Consider the following 21,769-nt stretch of genomic DNA (forward strand, 5'->3'; position numbering starts at 1 on the left):
CCCATAGGGTGTTTTTTATGTTTGACTCTGCTGAAACTTACACAGGCATCTTCCAACTTCACTGACACGCACACCGAAAACTGGGAGAGGGGGCGGGCGGAACAGGGGAACCCCCACTTGTACACATCCAGAATGGAACCCCTGTGTAAGTGGGGATTCCCCTGAAGTTTTGTGCCGATGCGTATAAATTGCCTAGTTTTTCTTCGTTTTAAATTGTATTGTGCTTTGATTATGTGTAAGTAGCCTTATGTGGGCTGTGCTCAAAATAAGTTCGTAGGTGTCGTGATTTCGACTTTTTCTTGCCATTCTCCCATGGCTCAACCTTTTGTGGGTCTCTGATATAGCACTACAAGGTTCTCTGTGAAGGAGGAAGCATGATCACCTTCATGAACAACTCAGACAGCGAGGAGGAACCCTGCAACGAGAGAACGTCTTTGATGTCGGCTGAGAGCCCCCTTCTGCCTTCTTACCAAGATGACACACAAACACCAGAAGCAGGAGAAACACTCACACACAGGGTAGGTGTATATTCCACTTCTGGGAAGAAGGAACACTTTGTAAAACCCTGATCTTGTCCTCTGTGCAGGTTCTTCCTTCATATGCCTTCCTGAGTCACTTATCAGTGTGGGGTTTTTTGTTTGTTTTTAAGCCTTAGAATGAGTGACTTAAGGTGGAGATGATATTCCTGTTAAGAGGAGCTGGTGACAGTGGCGTAGCGTGGGGGGTGCAGGGGGGGCCGGCCACACCGGGTGCAACATCTGGGGGTTAGGGGTAGGGGTAGGGTGAGGGGGCGCAAATTACTTGCCTTGCCCCGGGTGCTGACAACCCACGCTACGCCACTGGCTGGTGATGCTCAAATTCTCTAGAACAGAGATGGTCTGGAGACCAAATGTAGTCTTCTGGACTCTCCCCATGCCACAGCCTTCCCTAGCATTGCACCTTCCTGAGGTGTTTGTTTTTTTCTGGCTGGAATGTCACATTCCGAATGTGTAATTAAACTGAGCAAAAGCATCTTGCTTTCCTGGAACATCAAATTTTGTGTGTGTGTGTGTGTGTGTGAGAGAGAGAGAGAGAGAGAGAGAGAGAGAGAGAGAGAGACGTGGCTGGAATGTACCATGGCTGGAATGTAGCTTATTGTCCAAAGGTAAGAGTCCCATCTGTGTTTTGCCTATGCTTCTGCCCACCGCTGTCATGTGACACACACACCCTCCTCAAAAGAAAACCCACTAGGGAATATGGACCTTTGTCTGAAAGGAGGTTCCTCATCCCTGTGGCAGAACATAGGCAAGCCCTGTGCACACCAAAGTCTCCTCAACCTCCACTCATTTGGGTGGGTTATTGAATGGAGGGGTTGCTGAGGGCAAGGAGCACTGCCTGCTCCTTCCACTTTCCAAGCTGCACCCTGTAGAACAGGGATAGGCAAACTCCACCCCTCCAGATGTTTGAGACTACAATTCCCATCATTCCTAGCTAACAGGACCAGTGGTCAGGGATGATGGGAATTGTAGTCCCAAACATCTGGAAGGCTGGAGTTTGCCTATGCCTGCTGTAGAACATCCTTTTTTTCTTATTTACATTTTGCAGGATAAATGAACTTGGGTAGGTTGGCAATTGAGCAGATGAGCAGAGTGGGATGGAGGCAGGGTAACCTGGGTGGACAACTGGGGATCCAGGTATAGGACCTGCCAGCTGCTAACCCCTGTTGCATGTTCTTCCTTTGTAGAAAGGGCGCCCTGGCAGCAGCGGGAGCTCCAACAAAACGGCTGATGGAAACACGGCCGACACAGAAAGAATAGCCAGAGTCCTCGCTGCCGTGGATAGCGAGGAGGAAGAGCTGACCTTGAAATACGGAGCAAAACATGTGATCATGCTGTTTGTGCCTGTCACGTTGTGCATGGTTGTGGTCGTTGCAACCATAAAGTCGGTGCGGTTTTACACCGAGAAGAATGGACAGCTGTAAGTAGACCTTGTCTGACCCTGGTAATGTGATTGCCTTTAAGGCTACATCCAAACAAGCCTCCTTTCTTTTCATTTGATTTTTTGCTGTCCTCCTTTCTCTGCAATTGACCCTTTGCTATTCCAACACAAATCTCAGTCCCTACTTACTGAAAGGGTCAGCCCAGAGTCTAGTTGATGCACCTTGTTTCTGCCACCTTTTTGTCAATTAGAGTTGGGGATTTGCATTGGCTTAAGTATATTGCTGATCCACAACACAACTTGGAGGGCTGAGTTTGTGTCGATGATCGATTTGTGCCAGAGCAAAACCACTTTTTCTAAAAATAAAAAAAAGACATGCTATGCTTTTCTTGCAGGATTTATACCCCATTTACGGAAGACACGCCCAATGTGGGCCAGCGTCTCTTGAACTCTGTGCTGAATACCATAATCATGATCAGTGTCATAGTAGTAATGACGATCTTCTTGGTTCTATTATACAAGTATCGTTGTTACAAGGTAAGGCAATGGCCTATGATTTGCAAGCGATGAAAACAGACATACCATTTTAGCAGTCCTCACAATGGATCTTCTCAGTTTGCCTTGTCAGAAACCAGTCATGTGTTTTTGCTCCTCCATTCAAGTGTATTGCTCACATTATTTTTTTTAAGGCTCAGAGATGTTTTTAAAAGCAGTTTAGATATATTTCTAGAGGTATCATCCATGAACAACTGACAAACTATTTCAAAACTTTTCCAGGGAGGGAAGTGTGTTGGTGATGCCCTATGCCAGGGTAGCCAACCTGGTGCCTAATAGATGTAGGATTTCAACTTGCATTAGCTCCAGCCAGCATGGACAGTGATTGAGGATGATGGGAGTTGTAGTCCAATAGCATGTCACCAACACAACATGGGCTACCTGGTATAATAAGCACTAGCAAATAGGTGCCTTCCACAACCAGCTTTTCTTCACTACAAACAGAAGAACATTGAAAACCTGCAGAATCATTTGATTTAGGCACTCATTTCAGGCTTTCTCTATGGTGAGAGCCCTTTCCCCCTTAGCTTTTATAATGTTATTTTAATAGCCAGAGATGCATTGTGCTATTTCCAAAATTCTGCTATGATATTGCTGGGCAAGTTCTGTACTTAGGCTAAGAATTAATATGCAGATTATCATTTCTGAACCAGACTTACTTCCATAAACGTACAGTCATACCTCGGGTTAAAGTTTCTTCAGGTTGAGCATTTTCGGGTTGCGCTTCGCGGTGACCTGGAAGTAACGTAATGCGCTGCTTCCGGGTTTTGCCGCTCGCACATGCACAGACATTCAAAATGACATCACGTGCATGCGCAGAAGCGTCGAATCACGACGCACGCAGACACAGGTTGCGATTTCTTCAGGATGCAAACGGGGCTCTGGAACAAATCCTGTTCGCATCCAGAGGTACCACTGTATCTTTTAACCCTGTCTGTTTATTTCCCTGTTTGGCCATAGTTCTGAGTGAGAAGGTTTGGACTGATACTGCACCTTGCATGGTGCAATGGTGATCATGCAGTCCCAAAACTCCCCTTCCAAAAATTTGGGGATTCTCATTCCTTAAATGAAAGGACTGATAACTTGGTCACAGGCAAGGAGGGAGTCCAAATTTTAGATTCAGCAACATGGAATGTATGGTCATCCAATAACTGGTTTAGTGTGGTTTTTGTTGGCAACCCTACAGATATTAAGAAGGTTGCAGGATACATCATTTTGTGCCTGTTCACAATATTTCAAATGGGTTTGGGTAAACAAGCGATTTCCATGGGATTAGACTAACATGGAGCTTTGAAAGAGTTTCTTCATGGCACATGAATCAGTTTTTTTAAAGACAAAATGAAAGACCACTTCATTCCAAAATAGGTCAAGAAACTTGATTGTGTTGAAGCGTGAAATTGGTATTTTTAAAACAGGCCTGCACATTTTGTAACCCATCGAGCAAAGAGCAGCCCACCTGCCATATATGGTGGTCCACAAGGGACTTGATTAAACTGCCTGTCCTTGCTGTCTGCCTGGGATTACGAAAACAGAGCTTGGCAAGCTACAGTACATATCTGGTGGGCTCTGTCCAGCGGGGAGGTCAGAAATTGTACAGACCTCCTCTTTAAACAATCCCAAGTGCATCAAGGAGAATATCCAGCAGTTCATTATGAAGAGTGAGAAGTTGGGAGATGGCAGGTCTTCAGAAGACACCAAAGAGTGCTTACGCAACAGCTTTTTCTCTCTCTCTAAAAGGAGAGACTGTGACCAGTTGTTCATCTGCTTTATTAGTTATTTTGGATGACCTCCCAAGAACTTAATAAAGCCGAGGCACTTTATTAAAGAGAAGGTAACTGAATGTTGTAAGGATTTAATGAAAGAGCAGGAAGAAGCACTTGGAGAAAGCACAAACGCCTCTTTGGGTAATACATAGCAAATGCATCCCTTTGCAAAGAGTTGTGTTTCAACAGTATCTGGGTGATCCCTGCAGGTTTCCTAAGGGGCTGTGCAGTAAAGTCATATCATAGGAGGTTGACTTAGGCTAATACAGGCATGGGGAACCTGCGGCCATCCAACTTGGCAAATTTCAAAAGAGAAGGGATCAGATTACCAAGAGAGGTTGCCACCTAGTTTCTATGAATCAGGTTTTGTTTGTTCTGTGTCCCCTGAACCAATAAACCAAATAGCGCATGTCAATTTCAGGCCACATGGGAGAAAAGTGCACCAAAATATAACATGATGACACTGGCACCCAAGCAAGGAGGACACCAGGGTGCCTCTGAACTGAAGAGAATGTGGCATGCCAAAGATTCTTGGGACCTGTAATAAGGAGATCTCTGACAAGTACTTTGGAGCAGAAAGATGGGAAACCTCCCAGATGTTGTTAGACTCCAGCTCCCATCAGCCCCAGCCAGTGGTCAAGCATGATGGGACTTACAGTTGAACAACACTTGGAGAGCCACAGGTTCCCTATTCCTGAGCAAGACACTGAAAAAAACTCACAAATATACACTGACCTTTCATGTTTTTGCTCAAAGTCACTCTGGGCCAAAAGGTTACTATTCCCACACAATCCAGGGCTTTCTAGTTTCATATTTCTGTTTCTTGCACTTCCCGATTGCTGCATCAGAAATGTTTCCATAAAGCAAACATGCCTTAAAGCCTGATGGATGGTAGGTGCATCTGTTTCATTGCTCTTGATGTTAACCGTAGCAGCATTTGAAGTCTGATATCAAGGAAGCCCTGGAAAGAGAAGGAACAAAATACCTCAAGAGGGAAGCCGCATGTTCAAAGTCTTTGGCACATAGGTTTAAGCCATGGTGTGCTTTAACCATGGTTTGTCCAAAGCCTGTTTTGTTTTCCAGCTGCTCTTGGCTTGGTGTTTCTGTGGTGTGGCAAGCGTTTGGGATAGGGTGGCCAAATGACCCATGGTTGTTGGGTTCAGGCGTAACTCTAAACTATACTTTGTTCAAGCCATGGTTCACTAGACACCTAAAAAAGCAATGGCTTCGCACCATAGTCTGATGCTAAAAAACAAAATTATAGTTTTGGGTTGGATTCAGAAATTCAGACAAACCACACTTTGCCAAAACAAGCCATGGATTCACGTTATATGCAAACCAAGCCATGGCCTGAGAAACAAGCAGTATGGTTAAGAAACTGGTTGAGGAGAGGAGCACTTCTTTGATAGATCTGTGCAAAGCAACCATGTGTACCACTCCCTTCTGTTTTAACAGTTCATTCATGGCTGGCTCATTCTCTCATCTCTGATGCTGCTGTTCCTCTTCACCTACATCTACCTTGGGTAAGTGTGAGTAAGTGCTGTCGATCCTTAGCAACTCAACAGGGCTAGGCAGAAGGTAGAGACCGGCCAATGACTATCAGTAGATTAGCGTTAGTTTCTGAATGTTTGATAATAACGAAAAGATTAGAATCCCTGATCTGTTTTACATCAGGGCAAAATCCTCATTACATTGTTTGTAATGTTGTCTTCTAGTGGTTACTTTGGGAGCCACCCAAAGTGGCTGGAGTAACCCAGTCAGATGGGCAGGGTACAAATAACAACATCATTCTTCTTCTTGTTATTACTTGTTTCCTTGACTAAACTTCTTTTTCGTTTTGTTCTGTAGTGAAGTGCTAAAGACCTACAATGTGGCTATGGATTATCCCACCCTGTTCTTCTTCATTTGGAATTTTGGAGCCGTTGGGATGATTTGCATCCACTGGAAGGGGCCCTTGCACCTCCAGCAAGCCTATCTCATCATGATCAGTGCCTTGATGGCTTTAGTCTTCATTAAGTATCTGCCTGAGTGGTCAGCCTGGGTCATTCTGGGAGGCATATCGGTTTATGGTACGTCTGTAATGGAAGAGACTTCCGGGTAATGGAAGATTTTCCGTTTTCTATTCTTCATCACATTTTTTAGCTAGGAAAAGGGAAACTCACAGGAGCTAGCCTAAATTGGTGTTCGTACCAGCAATATTTCATAGTCAGCTAATGGCCCCTTTTCCATGACAGCATTTTTCAGGGGGATGGCTGAGAGAGGAACCCTCAGGAACCTGACTTGTATTGAGTCGCATAGTCCTGTTCACATTGATTAGCAGTGGCTTTCCAGGGTTCAACAGAGGACATTCGCTTTTGCATGCACAGCGAATTTGCACCTGGATGACAATAAAATAATTGACAATTTGTTTTTGTCCCTTTAATGGGCCCGAGATCTCCTTCTTGACCCATCAGCTTCCTCTGCAAGCATTGCAGAAGGCTTCCTAGAAAGAAAACTGGAAAAAATATCAGAAAGATTGGTGCAGGGATTAGGGAATCATGATGAATGGAACATGTTGAGAAGCTCTGTTTATGTTTTTGACATGAACTGTCAACTGATACATTCCTTCTATATCCCTCCCCTGTAACTTTCTGTGAATGGAAGTAAAGAGGAGAGACCCATTGCTTTTTTGTTGTTTATTGAACCATGGTTTGGACCAAGTATAGTTTAGAGCAGGGGTTGGCAAGCTTTTTGGGTGGTTGGCCGGTTCACCACACCACAAACCTCCTGGTGGGCCGGAGTGCATGTGTGTGTGCATGCACGGCAAAGGGGGCTTCTCTCTCCCCCAGCCCCTCCCGTCGTCCTGCCTACCTAGGGTGCTGCCGAGAGGCAGAGGGTGGCAGCGGCAGTGGAGGAATGAGCAGCCCAAAAGGGCTGCTTTCGGGCTGCTCTTTCTGACAACAACAACAGCCTCTGCTGCTCGCAAGGGCAAGCGCAGGAGCCGTGCTTGGCAGAGCAGCGGTGGCAGCAGCAAACAGCTTGCTCCAATGAGGGGCTGCTGAAAATGTGCTCAGCCAGCTCAGCCCAGCCGCCTTCCTCCTCTCGGCCACACACAGCCACCACTTGCCCATTGGCCAGGGCCTCAACCTTAGCAGATGATTGGCTGGCAATTTGCTGCGCCAGGAGGAGGGAGGGAGGAGGTTCCGCCGTGGTGAGGGAGAGGGGGGGAAATGTCGGGGGGGAAGGCGCCTGCACCGCAGGAAAAAAACCACGGAATCCCCACGCCAATCCACGGAAACGGCCTTGGGCCAGTTCCGGGAGGCTCATGGGCTGGAAACGGCCCATGGGCATTAGGTTGCCGACCTCTGGTTTAGAGTTACATCTGAACCCAACAACCATGGTTCATTTGGCTGCAGCTGCACCTACTTTTTAAGTGTAGGTTTGTCAGTGACAAAACTACTCCCCTTTCTCTCCCTCTCCCCTCCCTGTTTTTCATCTACACCCAGTCTGTGTCTCTCTGAATCGGTCCCAAAGGTTTGAGAAGGATCCAAGTTGCTTTAGGCTGTTTTGGAGGACAGCCACTTCACCCTGGACAAGGGTTAAATCTCTGAACTAACCCAGTTTCAGATTAATCTGAACCAAATGCTAGCTCCTCACCCCCTGGTTCCTTCCCATGCCTTGAGGTTGTTGTCCAAGGTCCCTTTTTTCAAATTCTCCCACCCAATGAGGTTTGGAAAGTGGCCATGTATGTCAGCACCTCTTCAGCATTGGCCCTGTGTCTGCAATGGTCTTCTTAGAGGTCCGCCCAATAAGTATCTGGCACTAGGTAAATACCTCTTTTGTTTTCCCAGGACTTAGTTTATTTGGTTGGGGTAGCATTGCAGTAGCTCTGATAATTTTTATTTCTCTGCTCTACTTCAATGCCATGGAGTTGTGTTCCTCTGCTTTCTATTTTTCAAAGTGGTTTTTTTTTACTTGATAGCTGTGTGTTTTTAATTTGCTGCTCATTTAATTTGCTGCTCATTTGCTGATTTAATTTTTGATTATTTTATCTTGTAAGCTGCCAAGAGGGCATATCAATAAATAGAACAACCCCTTACACTGCAGTGACTGAACTACGTCTGCCGTGCATACTTAAAAACAAAAATAAGTAGGAAAAACTGACCTGCTGCTAAATGGCAGGAAAATGAAATACTTATGAAGTGATTTGGGATCAAATTGATTTCTCTCTCCCCCCCCCCCCTCTCTCTCCAGACTTGGTGGCTGTCTTGTGCCCAAAGGGGCCGCTCAGGATGTTAGTGGAAACAGCGCAAGAGAGAAATGAGCCCATATTTCCGGCACTTATTTATTCGTGTGAGTAAAACAGAGGGGGTGTAGGGGCATCCATTGCAGAATATACCCTGCAGTGTAGCAACATGGACTCAGGACCCCAATACCTCAAGGACCACCTCTTTCCATATGAACCTACTCGGACCCTGAGATCATCTTCTGAGGCCCTTCTTTGTGTGCCTCCTCCTCAAGAGGTGCGGAGGGTGGCAACACGAGAACGGGCCTTCTCTGTTTATTTATTTATTTATTTTAAAATAATATTTATTGCTTTTAAACACTACAAAGAAAAAGAAAGAAAAGAAAAGAAAAAAAGAAAACAATACAATACAATATATAAACAATACACAACACAACACTAACACAATAAACTAAACAGAACCAAACAAAAACAATTTAAAACACACATCTTACCATACCAATATCTTAACTTTCATTCCCTTGTTTCAACGACCTCCTCACACCTCCCTTTTTGTATTCCACTTCTATTAATTGTTTCAGCAAATCCTTTCCATCTTCCTCTATTTCTGTCATATAATTGTCTTAACATATTTTAACCTTATTTTCCCTTTAATACTCTAATAATCTATTTATACTTAATTCCTTATAACATTTCTACTAAAGCCGTATAACTTCATTCCAACATTTTTCTAACACTCATTAATTTTACATTATTTCTTTAAATAGTCTTTAAACTTTTTCCAATCTTCTTCCACCGTCTCTTCTCCCTGGTCTCGGATTCTGCCAGTCCTTTCCGCCAATTCCATATAGTCCATCAACCTGGTGATCTTCTGTCCGATGCTCTTAACTCTTTTCCAAGTCCCTTCTGCGAGTCTTCTTCGTACTTATACAAGAACTTTGCTTTATCTTCTACTGATCTTATTTTTATTTTCCTTCCTTTGAGGCTGAAGAATAGATCTCGGGGAAACTCCCACCTAAAGATGATTTTATTCCTTCTCGACAGGGCAACCAAATCTCCGTAGTTAAACCTAAGATCCAAAAGGTATTTCAGGACGTCTTAAAAAATTTCCTCTCTTGACTGTTGTTCTTCTAAGTTCTTCTGGTAGAGTCTGAAGGCCCTCACAATTTTAGTCTCTTCTTGGCCCAAGTCCAGGTCCCAAAAATCAGCAAATTCCTGTGTGAGAAAGTCCATCAAACCTTCCCTCTCCAGTTCAGGCAGGGCTCTGATCCTCAAAGTCTGTTTTCCTTTGGATTCAATCATAACCGGCATCAATTTATGATCATCAAGTTGCATGTGTGAGGCTGGGACTCTTTCTCTCTCCAATTGTGTTACTTTAGGTTCAACGGCAACAGCTTTCTCGCTTGCCTTCTCCGCAGTTTGCCAAGTCAAAGTAGATTCCTATGTCAATTTCTGGATAGTTTCTGTATTGGTGTTCACCTTTTGTCCCAAATTATTTATACTTTCTATAGTTAAATCCACCTTCTTGTGAAGCTCTTCCAAAGAATCATTTATCTTACATAATGCAGCCACTAAGGCCTCTTCTGTAGACATTCTTAACCGATTCAAGGTCATTCCCAAAGTCTCACAGCTTTATCTTGCAACTGGAAATTCCCCCAGCTCAGCTCTTGTAACAGTTTCAAAGGCTTCCTCTAGAGGGAAACAGTTTCTATTTGTCTTAGTCCTTTTAAACATCGTTCAAACAATAAAGTTAGTTTCAATTTTCAGTTACTTTTACTCCTTTTTAAGAGCAGACGGAGAGAATAGAAACAATGTATCTCTCTTATTTAGCTAGCTGTCAGCGAACGTTCTATTCACTGTCAACGAACAATCCAAAAACGTCAGTCTTACTAGCAGCCCGTTTCCTGGTTCGGAGCGGTGGTATTTTGACTTTCTTCACTCTCTCCTGCAGGCACACACAATCCAAAACTTCCCCCCTCTTCTCCTGCTTCCAAGGGGGGGTTAGTGTTTTCTACCGATGGAAATTTAGTCCTTTACAATAGGCTTTCCAAGACTTTAGCTTACAACCTCTTTGCTGCGATCTATTTACAAAAGGGGGAGGCGGACTTCCTGTTTTGAACCTCCCCGTTTCGGTGCCAAATTAAGACGTTTAAAAATCCAATTCTCTGCTCTACTCACGGGTAGTTGCTTTAAGATCAAATTGTCCACAGGAAAAAGTCAGCGCTCTCTGGCAACAGCTATGCGGCTTCGCTCCGTGGAAGAAGCAGTCAATTCGAAGCACCGCGCCACTCACCCCATGTCGCTCCGGAACCCCAAAACCGGGTTTCCCCGCGAGTGGGAGAAACGCAAAAGGTGCCAGCCAAATCCCAAGTTCACAGGCTTCACCCGCCTGTGATTTTTAGTGGGTCTCCACCTTCGCCGTGGCGGCCAGACCCAAATTGCCACGCGGCAAATTCCTCCCGATCAGAGGAATTCCGCCATTACCGGAGGCGCCAACCCGGAAGTCCGAGAACGGGCCTTCTCTGCAGTGGCTCCCTGTCTACGGAATGCTCTCCCCAGGAAATTTCACCTGGCGCCTTCAGTATACACCTTTTGATGCCAGGCAAAAATGTTCCTTTTTAACCAGGCCTTTGGTTGACCTGATTGACATCCTATGCCCTTTTAAAGTGTGGTTCTTCAGGGGGAGGGGTGTTATTGGGTTGTGGTTTTTATTTTGATTACATATATTGTGGTTTTTATGTTGATCTTTTCTGTGAACTGCCCTGAGACCTTCAGGTATAGGGCGGTATATAAATTCAAACAATAACAACAAATACAGGAAACCTTTGATGCTCCAGATATTAGTGAACTACAGTGCCCATCAGCTCCACCAAGCTAATGGCCAGGGTGATGGGTGTTGTATTTCAGCAACATCTGGTGGGCCAAAGGTTCCCACCTGCTATAAAGAGCCTGGAATTGAGAATGTGAAGTGCAGCTGTTTGATGAACAGGACACAGGCGTGGGCAGCCTGAGGTAGTTCCAACAGACCTTGACACCTGCACATAAAAGCAAGCCCTGCCGAGGGTGGCAAGCTTGCAGCTGCCACCAAAAAGGTGACACTTTCTCGGTTCCCTGGTTTGCACATAATGGGGGGAAATTGGCCTAATGTATGCTGTGGTCTTTATGCTTCAGCTGTTACAAAATGGTCCTGGTTGTCATCCATAGCTTCATAAACCATGGTTTGTTTTCTTAAAAAGCTTCATAAATAGAATTGCTCAGCTTATGGATAGTTGTCCAAACACAGCCAGCAGAAAATGAAACATCAAAATGAAAAATCTGTTTTGGCTTAACAAAACTTTGGAATCAGAGTGTTTCTTCAGTTTGGAGAATTTTTTAAATAACAAACTGATGGATTGGGCAAAATAGTTCCCACTGCACCCAATCTATGTACAGTGGTACCTTGGTTCCTGAATGGCTTAGTTGTCGAACAAATTGGCTCCCAAACACTGCAAACCTGGAAGTAAGAGTTCTGGTTTGCAAACATTTTTTGGAAGCCAAACATCCGACGTGGCCTCTGCTTGAGTGCAGGAAGCTCCTGCAGCCAATCAGAAGCCACGCCTTGGTTTTTGAATGGTTTCGGGCGTCAAACGGACTCCCAGAACTGATTAAGTTCAAGAACCAAGGTACCACTGTACTGATGGGTAAGTGTAACTACCTGCAATGCAATATATAATATGGAATGTGGAGCTTTGTCATGTATTATTTTCCTTTCTACACTATAGCTACTATGATGTGGACTGTGGGAATGGCAAAACAAGACAATGCACGAAGGAGGTCTTCTGAAGAGACATGGGATCAAGGTGACCTATGCACTCTCTGTTTTGTTTTGTGTTATTTTTAAGTCTTCATTTGCTTATGAATAGCATGTGAATTCATTCTGAAACATCTTGTTAGGTGGCAAAAACGCTGGATGTACTTTGCTGACTGAGACTCCTGGCTACTTTTGAAATTAGACATTCTAAACTTCAGTGAAATTGTTAACATTGGCCATGAAAGGAGAGCCAGTTCTAGCACCTCTTACAGCTTATGTGTGAGTGAGAATCTCCCAAGATTTTTCTCGGACCCAGATGTATTTGGCAGTGGGCTCAAGTACTGAGATCTGCGGATGAATCCCTGATTCTGTTCCAAATGTTCCGGATGCTAGGATGCTTTCCACTAGGAGCAGGGTTTGCTGCTGTTGTGCTTTAAAAAAACAACTGTAGTCCCTTTTACTTTTCAAATGCTATTTCATCAAGTCTTTGTGGAGTTGGTGTACCGTATTGGCCTGAATATAAGCCACACTTCCCCCCCAAATTCTGACTGTGAAAAGTTAAAGTATGGCTTATATTCATGACCTTATGGTGCATGGCCAAGAGTGTAGGGCAAACAGCACCAGGAACATGGTGAAGCAGTGCCTGCCCCACACATAGTTCCCCGTCCTCTCCCCCAAGGCCAGGAAAGGAGAGAGTGAGGAAGGGGAAAGGCCATTGGCAACGCAGCGCAGCACAGCTCTCTCCCCCCCCCCCCCCAATATGCAGCCAGGAGCAGTGAGGATTGGAGAAGTTTATACAGTTCTGGTGTGTGTGTGTGTGTGTTTATGTTTATGATACTTTCATTATTCTTGGTTTCACTTTGTACTGTGAACTGCTTCATCAAAGTAAGATGAAAAAAGTGGTATATAAATATTGTATGGAAATCCTTGCTTGGAAAACAGTGAAATGTTTTGACATATACTGACTCTTTCTTACAACTGACTTGTAGGCAAGTCTGTAGAAAACTCCAGCTTATATGTGCTTGTGTGCATATATATCCAATAATTGTATGTACTGAATTGTTGTGGGTGGCTTTTGGTCTTCTCAGCAGAAGGAGCACAGAACCATGATGATGGTTGTTACACTGAGCCAGCCGTTCCTGACATGAGAAATTCAAGAACAGACCATCCAATCGATCCTCCCTTAGAGGAGGAGGAAAGTAAGTTGAGACCCTTTTATGGCCACTTTGCTGGTATTTATACAAAATATGAATTTGGACATTCTATTCACCAGCTTGGTGTCTTCCACATGTGTCTGGCTGGTGCTGATGGGAGTTGTAGTTAGAAACATCTGGAGGGCACAAGGTTGGTGAAGCCTGCTCTAGTATTTTTAAAATATAGGAAGCTCCTTTCAGATTGAGTCCATTGGTGCCTATAGCCAAATGCCGCCCTTTGGCTAGAAGCAGCTTCCAAAGGCTTCAGGTTGGAGGTCTTTACTATGCTATATTATCTGAAAGCTTTCAAATGGAGATACCAGCTACTGAACATGAGATCTTGTACCCAAAGCAGCTCTGCTCTCTTTGGTCCTTTTGTACTAATTTATGCCAAACTACATGCCATGAAGGGATGCGGGTGGCGCTATGGGTTAAACCACAGAACCTAGGACTTGCCAATCAGAAGGTTGGCGGTTCGAATCCCCGCAACGGGGTGAGCTCCCATTGCTCGGTCCCTGCTCCTCCCAACCTACCAGTTTGAAAGCACGTCAAAGTGCAAGTAGATAAATAGGTACCGCTCCAGCGGGAAGGTAAATGGCATTTCCATGCGCTGCTCTGGTTCGCCAGAAGCGGCTTAGTCCTGCTGGCCACATGACCCGGAAGCTGTACGTCGGCTGCCTCGGCCAGTAAAGTGAGATGAGCGCCGCAACCCCAGAGTCATCCACGACTGGACCTAACGGTCAGGGGTCCCTTTACCTTTACATGCCATGAATTGGAATGGAAAGGTTTGGGGCTATGGCAGAGTTCTTAATATCTCCCTAGCATTTTGAGTGTCAAAGCTGATAGTATTTTGGGGAGGGGATCATTTTGGTGATGAAGCTTATATCTGGGGGGGGGGGTGAAGGGGGTTGCTTTTATGTAAGAGAGTGTGTGTGTGTGTGTGTGTGTGTGTGCGCGTGCGCACGCACTTTAAAGGATTTTTGTGTTGTGCACTTTTAGAAATGACTTTGAGAGTTTGTGAAAAGTGTCTATTAAATTAAATTAAAAATTATTCCTGGGAGGAGTCTTGGAATTCCGATGCATTCCGATGCATTCCAATGCTTTTTCCACAATAGTTCTGTGTCCTGGAAATGCTATGATTACAAATCATTTGCTTTGTCAGTACAGATGGTGATGGTCAGTTAGGATTCACATGAGGCTATGACCCCAAGGCTTCCCCTAATGATTTGTGTCGACATAACGTATGCCTGACCGTTAACTGGATCAGATACAGATTCAAAACTTTGGAGAATTAAAATCTACACTTCACTCCCCCCCCCCAAAAAAAAAATAAAAGTTGAGTGCATCTCAGAGTAAGGGCTTTCTATCTCCAGAACCCACCTTTAAAGCAGAAGGAGTTCTCCGCATCTCAGATGTTTTAGCCAGATTAGTAAAGGTAAAGGGACCCATGACCATTAGGTCCAGTTGTTGCCGACTCTGGGGTTACGGCGCTCATCTCGCTTTATTGGCCGAGGGAGCCAGCGTACAGCTTCCGGGTCATGTGGCCAGCAGGACTAAGCCGCTTCTGGTGAGCCAGAGCGGTGCATGGAAACGCCGTTTACCTTCCCGCCGGAGCGGTACCTATTTATCTACTTGCACTTTGATGTGCTTTCGAGCTGCTAGGTTGGCAGGAGATTATCTCAGCCAGATTATCTTATAGGAAAATACCTTTTCTCTTGAGAAGTACCTCTCTGGCATGGCCAGTAACTGCATTTCTTAGTATGTCTTCTCAGAAGGAAGCCCTACCGAGTTTAGCAGTGTAAATGTGTGTAGGATTGAAGTTCTGTTAAACAATCTTGCATAGCTTGCTATGAACTCTCCCTCGTGGCATCCAGTTTCTTGCTGGAAAAAGCTAAAGAGCGATGTCCTACCGACAAGCAGAAAAACGCACCCTTCTTTTTTAAAAAATTACCCTTGATAATACTGGCGCAGATCTGAAATGGATGTAAAGTATAAGAAACGTGATCCAGTTTCTCTAGATCAGTGTTCTCTTTCCCCACCCACTCGAGGGCTGCAAATGCCATGGTGATTTTGGCCCCGATAACAGCAGAGAACGGTTGGTGATAATGGCACTGTGTTTCTTGTCAGAATAGCAATTCCGTAGAGCTGACGGAATCCTTTCTTTCCCTCCCTTCTAAACAGGAGGCGTCAAATTGGGCCTTGGGGACTTCATATTCTACAGTGTACTTGTGGGCAAAGCAGCCGCCACTGCTAGCGGTGACTGGAATACAACTCTGGCTTGTTTCGTAGCCATCCTCATAGTAAGTGAAATCAATAGGTTATGTCTTGGTGTTATGCCATAAAGCCAGGCTAGCTGAATCAATTTCAGCTGCGGAAGATGCCTGCCCACTTGGGGCCCACCCCCTAAAAGGTGAGAACTCACCCCACAAGAACTCGGCCATGTTGGCTGGGGTTGATGGGAGTTTGGCGATGGTTGATTGATTCTATTTCTACGTCGCTTTTCATTCAAATAAATCCCAAAGCGGCTTACAAACAAAGGATAAAAATAGCATTCTGGAACATCACGAATACAGCATAAATCGTATAAAATACTTAACAAATCATCAGCTAAACAATCACAAATCCCAATTAAAACAATTCCCATCTACAGTGGTGCCCCGCAAGACGAACGCCTCGCAAGACGGAAAACCCGCTAGACGAAAGGGTTTTCCGTTTTGGAGGCACTTCGCAAAACGAATTTCCCTATGGGCTTGCTTCACAAGACGAAAATGTCTTGCGAGTTCCTGCGGGGTTCCCCCCCCCTTTTTTTCCCCTTTTCCTAAGCCGCTACGCCGCTTATCAGCTGATCCGCTGATAAGCCGCTTAACAGCTGATCGCTAAAAGCCGCTAAACCGCTAATAGCGCTAATCCGCTAAGCTGTCAATGGGCTTGCTTCGCAAGACGAAAAAACCGCTATACGAAGAGCCTCACGGAACGGATTAATTTCGTCTTGCGAGGCACCACTGTATGTAACACTATTAAAAAAAACCTAAAAGAAAAAGCTAAACATCAGAATTACACCAAAAATCCTATTATAGGATTCACAAAATACGACAGCATTCATACCTATAAAACAGTATTAACAACATTAACAAAATAGCAACAAAAAAAACAAAGACCTGTTGAATTTGTACACTTGCTCTCCCCTCCACCATGACTCATAAACTTTCATTCTATTCAATGCATTAAAATACTTTCTACCTAGAAATTTGCACATTAAGCAAGGTAAGAGGGGGAGTTGTTGGTCTCTTGAGGAGGTACTCTGCAGTCCACAAAAGTTTATACCATTATAAATCTGTTAGGCCTAGTGGACTTAAGCATAGCATAGACCTCAGGTATAGGGCAGTGTATGAATTGAATAAAGAATAAAATAATAATAAAATATGTGTGTTGGGATTTTGACCTTAGTCTTTTGAGCTACTGCAAGACACTTCCAATATTTTATCTATTGGTTTTTATCTCTTAAGGGGGCAAATAACCCGGCCTTCTTCCGAGTAACGTTTTTCTCCTCCTCCTTAGGGCCTGTGTTTAACTCTTTTGCTGCTGGCAGTATTCAAGAAAGCGTTGCCTGCCCTTCCCATCTCCATCACCTTTGGCTTGATTTTCTACTTCTCAACAGATTACCTTGTGCAGCCTTTCATGGACACCCTTGCAGCCCATCAGCTCTATATTTGAAAAACAGCAAACAAACCAGTGGTGATCTTCTCTGGAGTCTTTGCTGTGCAACAGGACATTTTCCAATAGATATGGTTTTTACACTTAGTGCCATATATTTTTCAGGAATCCCGGTAATAAGATGTGTGTGAGTCTCTCCTGAGACTCAGTAGCCAGGTCCTTCGATTTCTGATGTGAACAATTTGACTGGGAGCAGGACGCTCGCAGCCTGATCCTATCTGTGTTTACTACTGATCTCAGTTGGACTTGCTCCCCAGTCAGCTTGCGTAGCGTTGCAGCCCCGATAACCCTGAGACGCCTGGCCTCCTGCTTTAGTTTATTGTGTAAATGAATGTGAAAATGCATTGGTTATATTAGCCCAAGGTGAAACAAAATTCCTCTCCCAGGAGGTCAGCAGATGATGAATGTGAGATTCCAGTTTGCCAGAGATGTTGCAATCGTAGCGAAGAATAATCATGGTTTCGATGTACTGCTGCACCAGCATGCTTCCACTGGTGTAACAGGGCCTCTTGTTTCCTCTCCCCGCACCAGGTATCTCCAAAATCTGTGCCAGCCCTCCACAGCTGATTTTGAGGGTGAGCAAGGGGTGGTCTGGATGGAACAGGAAGTTCAGTTTCATATGCCCCTACAGAGCTGCAGCCCCATAATAATAGTAAAGTATGCTTTAAAAAAATACTACAAAGCATCTAAATGGAATAAATGAGAGGGTATTTTTTTTCTGAAAGGGTATTGGTTATATTAGCCCACGGTGAGAAAAATAATTCCTTGGCTGGGAGGTAAGTAGTTGGCGAATTTAAGATTCTTGTTTACACTACTAATTTTCAAAAAAAGAGAGTAATTATCATGGTGGTAGTTGTGCAGCAAACTTTTTTTTTAAGTCTGTGAAAATGCTCCTTTAAAATAGGCATACAGCTAAAGTTCAGGGATTGTGTGGAGGCAAAACTGCACATGATTAATATGTTGCAGGTTTCCAAATCTCTGTTTTTTCTTTAACTGCAGCCGTGGAGGACGGGGTTGGAATTGCGATAGAGGGAAGTGGGAAGGGAAGGTTTATCCTTTCCCTCCCCAGCCATTATCATGGCAAAATTCAAGGGCTCCATGTGGCTATAAGGCTTCAGAAAATAATCCCATTGGCACCAATGGGACCTCCTCTTCCTCCTCCTGTTTTATGCTAACCCTCCCAGCTGTGGCAGGGGTGTTTCATGGATTTGTTAGCAAATCCATTGTAATAAAACCTCTGAGTGGTTTACAGGAAATATTAAGATGACCAGTGAAAAGCATCTAGAAATAATTAAAACAAACCGTAAAAAAAGATTAAATCAAATCAACATCTACATGTCTAGATAGACTTGCCTAAACAAAAAAAGTTTTAAGCATGAAAAAGAGTGCAGCAGATGCCCCTGCCTGATGTCAACAGGCAGGGAGTTCCAAAGTCGTCGTGTGATACTCAAATAGCAGTTTTTTTACAGCTGTGATGCCTGTAGCAGTGCAGAGTCCATAGAGTGAAGTGGTTGAATGGGCACATACAGGGTGAAGTGATTGCACGAGTAAACTGGCCCCAAGCCATTAAGGGCTTCATATACCAGTAGTTAAACCTTGAACTTGGCCTGGTGAAAAGGCCCTCCCCAGCTATGACTTTTTCAGGAAAGTCATTGCTGGGGAGGAAAAGGAGAAATCTAATAGCCCTGCTTCTCATGCTACCACCCCAATAATTGTTGGGACTCCCGCACACCTGTCACTAAAGAAAAGCCAGAGACTCCATTCAGTGTAATGTGTAGTTTAGCCCCAGGGATGAAGCAAGGGTACAGGGCTTCTTCAGCTTTGCCACCAAAGCCCTTCCAAGGGAAGGAAGCAAGTGGACCTTCAAAGATAACGAGCTGCTTGCATGGGAGTTTCCTCACACTCTGGATGGTACACTGCAGGGCACAGCAAGAAGTGCAGGAAGCAAGAAGCACAATAGATGTTTGGCCTGTCTTGCCCTCTTCTCAACTGAGCTGCCCAGGGAATTGGTGCTGGCCGGGATGGGGCTGCCGCTGCCACCCAGATGTGCTGAGCACGTAAGTGTGGTGACACACACACACACACACAAAATCAACATCTTTGTAAGACCCAATGGTTTTTGTAGCACTGGTCAATGTGAGCAAGCAGATCAAAAATAAAAATTGAGCTGTAGGGCCTTTAGTGGCAATGGGGAACCTGTGGCCCTCCAAATATTGTTGAGGTGCCAGCTCCCATCATTCCTAACCGTTGGCCAAGCTGGCTGGGGCTGATGGGAACTGGGAGTCCATTCAATATCTGGAGGGGACCACCAGTACAGCATACTTTTAGATCCTCTAGCTGAGGGCCCAACTTTAAGTGGAGGCAAGTTGAAAATAACAGAGGGGTTAGTTGCCCTGTTGCTTCCCTCGTACTTGAATTGGCAATCAGGCCAAAAAGCAGCCCACATACAGCCTTGCTTTGCACTGTTCAGGAATGATTTGGGCGAGAAGCCACTGACTGAGGCCAGGCAAACTGCTTTCAGCTGTGTGGGGTGTGTGTTAAATGACTAACTTGGAAATGCTATGAAAATATTTAATGTAAGGGTGAACTGTTTGGGGAATAATGTTTGTATCAAAACACAGGGATGAGATTTGAATCTGGTGTGCACATTAAATGAGAAACAGTTGGTGCTCAAAATATTCAAGACTTTTGCCCCGCAAATAGTTTACTTCTAACTTGGACTTCCTCCCAGGGACATTGGTTGTTTTAAGGTTTTGGTTTTTATTTTAAATCTGATCTGCTTTGCTTCCAAATATCCCCTTCTAAGAACAACGCTACTTACGTGATTTATCTGCCTAAGCAAAAGTAATAGCCTAATGAAGCAAAAGGGACTGAGACGGGTCAGGGGGAGGATCCAATGTAAGAGACATTTAAGTGCAGAAGCTCCCATTGATTTCGATTTTGGATGCTTGATGAATTGGATTTGTGTGGATTCAATTCAAATTGAGCTGATCTGAACCTTCCTTTGGAATTTAGAATGTGATTTGTTCTTCTCCAATTTTTGCAATGCAGTTCATAGCTCAAAAAACTTACCAAAATGTGTTTTTTAAAAATTGTATTTTAGGATGAAATGCATACATTTGGGCAGAATATGTGTACGCTTGCTCTTTTGTGTTCAATTCAGTGTTGGTTTTTCTTTAGAAATCTAAATGATAATTTGCAAAGGTGTACATTAATGCAGAAATGGGACCGAACAGACTTCTGAATGAATATGTGTAAAAGTGACATGGACTGTTCGTCCCTAGCTTCAGTGGGCTTGAGCAACAGGATTGCTTTATAGGTTGTGCCTGAAGTTTCCTTCTGTGAACACTCTAAAAACTATATCAAGATTAAGTTTCAACCATTTTTATTTCCAAAACATATTTTAAATTGCTTACTTTTGAAAAGTCTATTAATTACATAGTAATATATTGATGAATGTTACATTTTTAAGACCGCTTGCAAATCCATACAGTATTTGCTATTCCATTCATATATAAGCTGTTTCAAGGAACTTTGTAGGGGTTTATGTTTTAAAAAATTGATCTACTTTTTTTTGTTTATTAAATGAGCTGCTTCTCAATACTCTGGTGCTGCAAACATGAAGGAAGAACAGTAAGTTGGTCATGAAAATATTTTCATGATTATTTTATGCATTGATTTCAAGATTATGAAGTATATTCATGGAGCTACTTTTGAGCTTTGCCATGTGCAAAGGTATTGAGCTGATGTTTGCTTAATTGGTCTAGATCTCTCTCCCCCCTCCTTTTTTTCTAGACTTTAAGCTGTTTAGCATGTACTGCACTTTTAGGTGCTTTTTGAAATACTCATTCATGCACCTGTCAACTGTAGCAAGGTAGCAAATATTATGTGGACTAGAGGAATCTTAATCACATATATGGTATGCACAAGCCAGAACTATTAACTTTCAAAATTTGGACTGATTTATCCCGCAATGATTTATTGACATCAATCGGATTTCTCTGATTATTCTTGGAACTGGAATTGAAATGAATAGCGATTGCATGGCAGATCTCTTTCCCTTTTATATTGGTTCTGATTTTCTTCATTAAATTTTTATACAGTTTTGCATGGATGATCAGGGGGTGGGCCAACAGGAAAGAATTCCGCCTGAAATCTCTTTGAATGTAATTCTAGCAGATTAATTTTCATCATGGGACGTGTGTGTGGCTGTATGTCTGTGTATTTGGTGAAAGGGAAACAAATATACTGCATATATACAGGAAATGCTTCTAGCTACATTAGGAAAACAACAACATCCCTGTGTACTTACTGCAAATGCAATGTATACAATAAAAATTATACTTACGAGGCAGCACTATTTTTTTAAAGTGATTTACTTTCTGAAATACATCTCTCATGTTATCTGAATAAAAGTTGTGAAGAAAGTGTAGGAATTCTCTGATCATCTGCCAAAAGTTTCTCTCTCTCAATGATCCTCTAGTAACAAACTGAATCTGTGGTCAGCAAGAAATTTCCTCTCTTTTGAATAAAGTAAGACAGTTGTTGTTCTCCATTCCACAAGATCAGTAGAATGAGATTTTTGTAGTTGGCCGCCAGAGGGCATTGTAAC

At 43.8% G+C, this 21,769-nt stretch overlaps 1 protein-coding gene across 2 annotated transcripts; it reads left to right on the forward strand.

Annotated features, from left to right (window-relative positions):
- Positions 1-374: 374 nt before the first annotated feature.
- PSEN2 (presenilin 2) lies at positions 375-21,511 on the forward strand (the record flags this gene model as incomplete). 2 transcript variants are annotated; one of them, XM_079969305.1, is made up of 10 exons in its annotated part: positions 375-518; positions 1,724-1,956; positions 2,313-2,454; positions 5,691-5,758; positions 6,084-6,304; positions 8,469-8,567; positions 12,222-12,299; positions 13,339-13,449; positions 15,625-15,743; positions 17,002-21,511. In XM_079969305.1, the coding sequence occupies 10 exons, from the start codon at positions 375-377 to the stop codon at positions 17,155-17,157; spliced, it is 1,371 nt and encodes a 456-aa protein (XP_079825431.1). In that variant the 3' UTR covers positions 17,158-21,511. The 2 variants fall into 2 exon arrangements, with proteins under 2 accessions (XP_079825431.1, XP_079825432.1); XM_079969306.1 differs by having other exon boundaries at positions 13,342-13,449.
- Between the last annotated feature and the right edge of the window lie 258 nt (positions 21,512-21,769).

This window comes from Podarcis cretensis, assembly GCF_951804945.1.
Source record: "Podarcis cretensis genome assembly, chromosome: 3".
Classification (NCBI taxonomy): Eukaryota; Metazoa; Chordata; class Lepidosauria; order Squamata; family Lacertidae; genus Podarcis; species Podarcis cretensis.